General features: G+C 47.7%; 1 protein-coding gene across 1 annotated transcript in view; it reads right to left on the bottom strand.

The window, feature by feature from the left end:
• LOC117938286 (phospholipase D1-like) overlaps positions 1-1,486 on the bottom strand; it is a 43,161-nt gene that overhangs the window by 13,798 nt on the left and 27,877 nt on the right. The window contains exon 13 of the mRNA XM_034862809.1: positions 403-622. Coding sequence (XP_034718700.1) covers positions 403-622 — 220 coding nt within the window. The remainder of the gene's footprint in view (positions 1-402; positions 623-1,486) is intronic.

Here is a 1,486-nt window from a genome sequence, read left to right as displayed (position 1 = left end):
CAATCTGAGGACTATGGTTACCTGGTCCTCAGGTCTCTGCAGGGTAAATCCAGACAGCTAGCTAGACTATCTGTCTAAAACTAAAACTACTTATACATGTTCCACCAAAACAAGTTCCTTCCTGAGACTATTTAGCAGCGGCACCGTGGCTCCGTCCGGCGCTTAGCCCCGGCCAAAATGATTGTGATTGGTTTTAAAAATTGCCAATAAACCAGTTTTTCTCCCATCAAGGAATGCTGTGAGGACTCGTTAGACCCTCCTGTGCAGAGCAGTGGGGGAGGGTCTGACAATGGAAGACTACATGACAAGACTACAGCTCCAATACACCATCAACACAAATAAACACCTATTATCTAAACTATGGTATGATACTAAATGATAATAAATTCATCTAAGACTCACGCTCTTCGCTCTCCAGGTCGCTGTCGCTGTCGGCGTGGGCCAGCCCGTGTTTCTGCAGGTGTCTCCTGATGCTGAACCTGCTCCTCCTCGCCTTCCCCACACCTCTCAGCCTGGGCTGGTCCACCGGGTCCGTCACGGTGAAGATCCCCCTCCCGTTTTTTGAGGAGACGCCCCCGCTGCCGTTGGCGGGGGCAGCCGTGTTGGAGGAGGTCGCTTCAGCCTGATGATCATTTAAACAAGGTCAGCGGTAATCTGGGTTGAGTCAACATAAAAGCTAATTTTGATTAATAGATGGAATTCGAGACCTTTTCAATGCATGTCGTAATTAATTATAATCCGAGGAAGAACCCTTGGCCTTTTGGAGCAGATCAGAATCACAGAACAGATACAAAAATCATGTTTCCCTTGCGTTAATATTGCAAGACAGGGGGTTTGGCCTCGGCGGAGGTCTTTGTGTCAAGTGTCATTTTAGTTTTACTACAGCTATACTGTAAGTATAACAGAATTTCACAACATGTTGTACTTAGCTGCCGGGCCGAACCGGTCTGGAAATTGTCGGTCTGAAAGTCCGAGGTGTTTTCACACTATAAACGACCCGGACCGTGTCTCAGGTTGGTCTTTTGATCCGGACCGTGTCTCAGGTTGGTCTTTTGATCCGGACCGTGTCTCAGGTTGGTCTTTTGATCCGGACCGTGTCTCAGGTTGGTCTTTTGATCCGGACCGTGGTCAGAGGAAGCTTTTTCAGCTGCAATTTGGGGTTTCGAACCTAACTGAAAAGTCATAAAGTCCGAACAAAATGAGTTGGGTGTGAAAACGCCCTTAATGTCAGCAATCAAATGTTTGGGACGTTTTCATGCTGATATCCGTTGGTTAGTTAAAATACTTCCCCTAGTTACCTAAAGGGTCTCCTGTGTGTGTGTACGCACGAGAGAGAGACAAAGAGGCAGAGGGCAGGTGTGTGTGTGTGTGTGTGTGTATGTGCTTGCATGCATGCGTGCGTGTGTTCATGTCTTTGTGTTTGTGTGTGTGTGTGTGTTTGTGTGTGTGTGAGTGTGTGTGCATGTGCTTGCATGCATGCGTGCGT

This window comes from Etheostoma cragini, chromosome 22 (genome assembly GCF_013103735.1).
Source record: "Etheostoma cragini isolate CJK2018 chromosome 22, CSU_Ecrag_1.0, whole genome shotgun sequence".
Lineage (NCBI taxonomy): Eukaryota > Metazoa > Chordata > Actinopteri > Perciformes > Percidae > Etheostoma > Etheostoma cragini.
The sequence above is the reverse complement of the archived record's forward strand: the minus strand, read 5'-3'. Positions and strand labels throughout refer to the sequence as shown.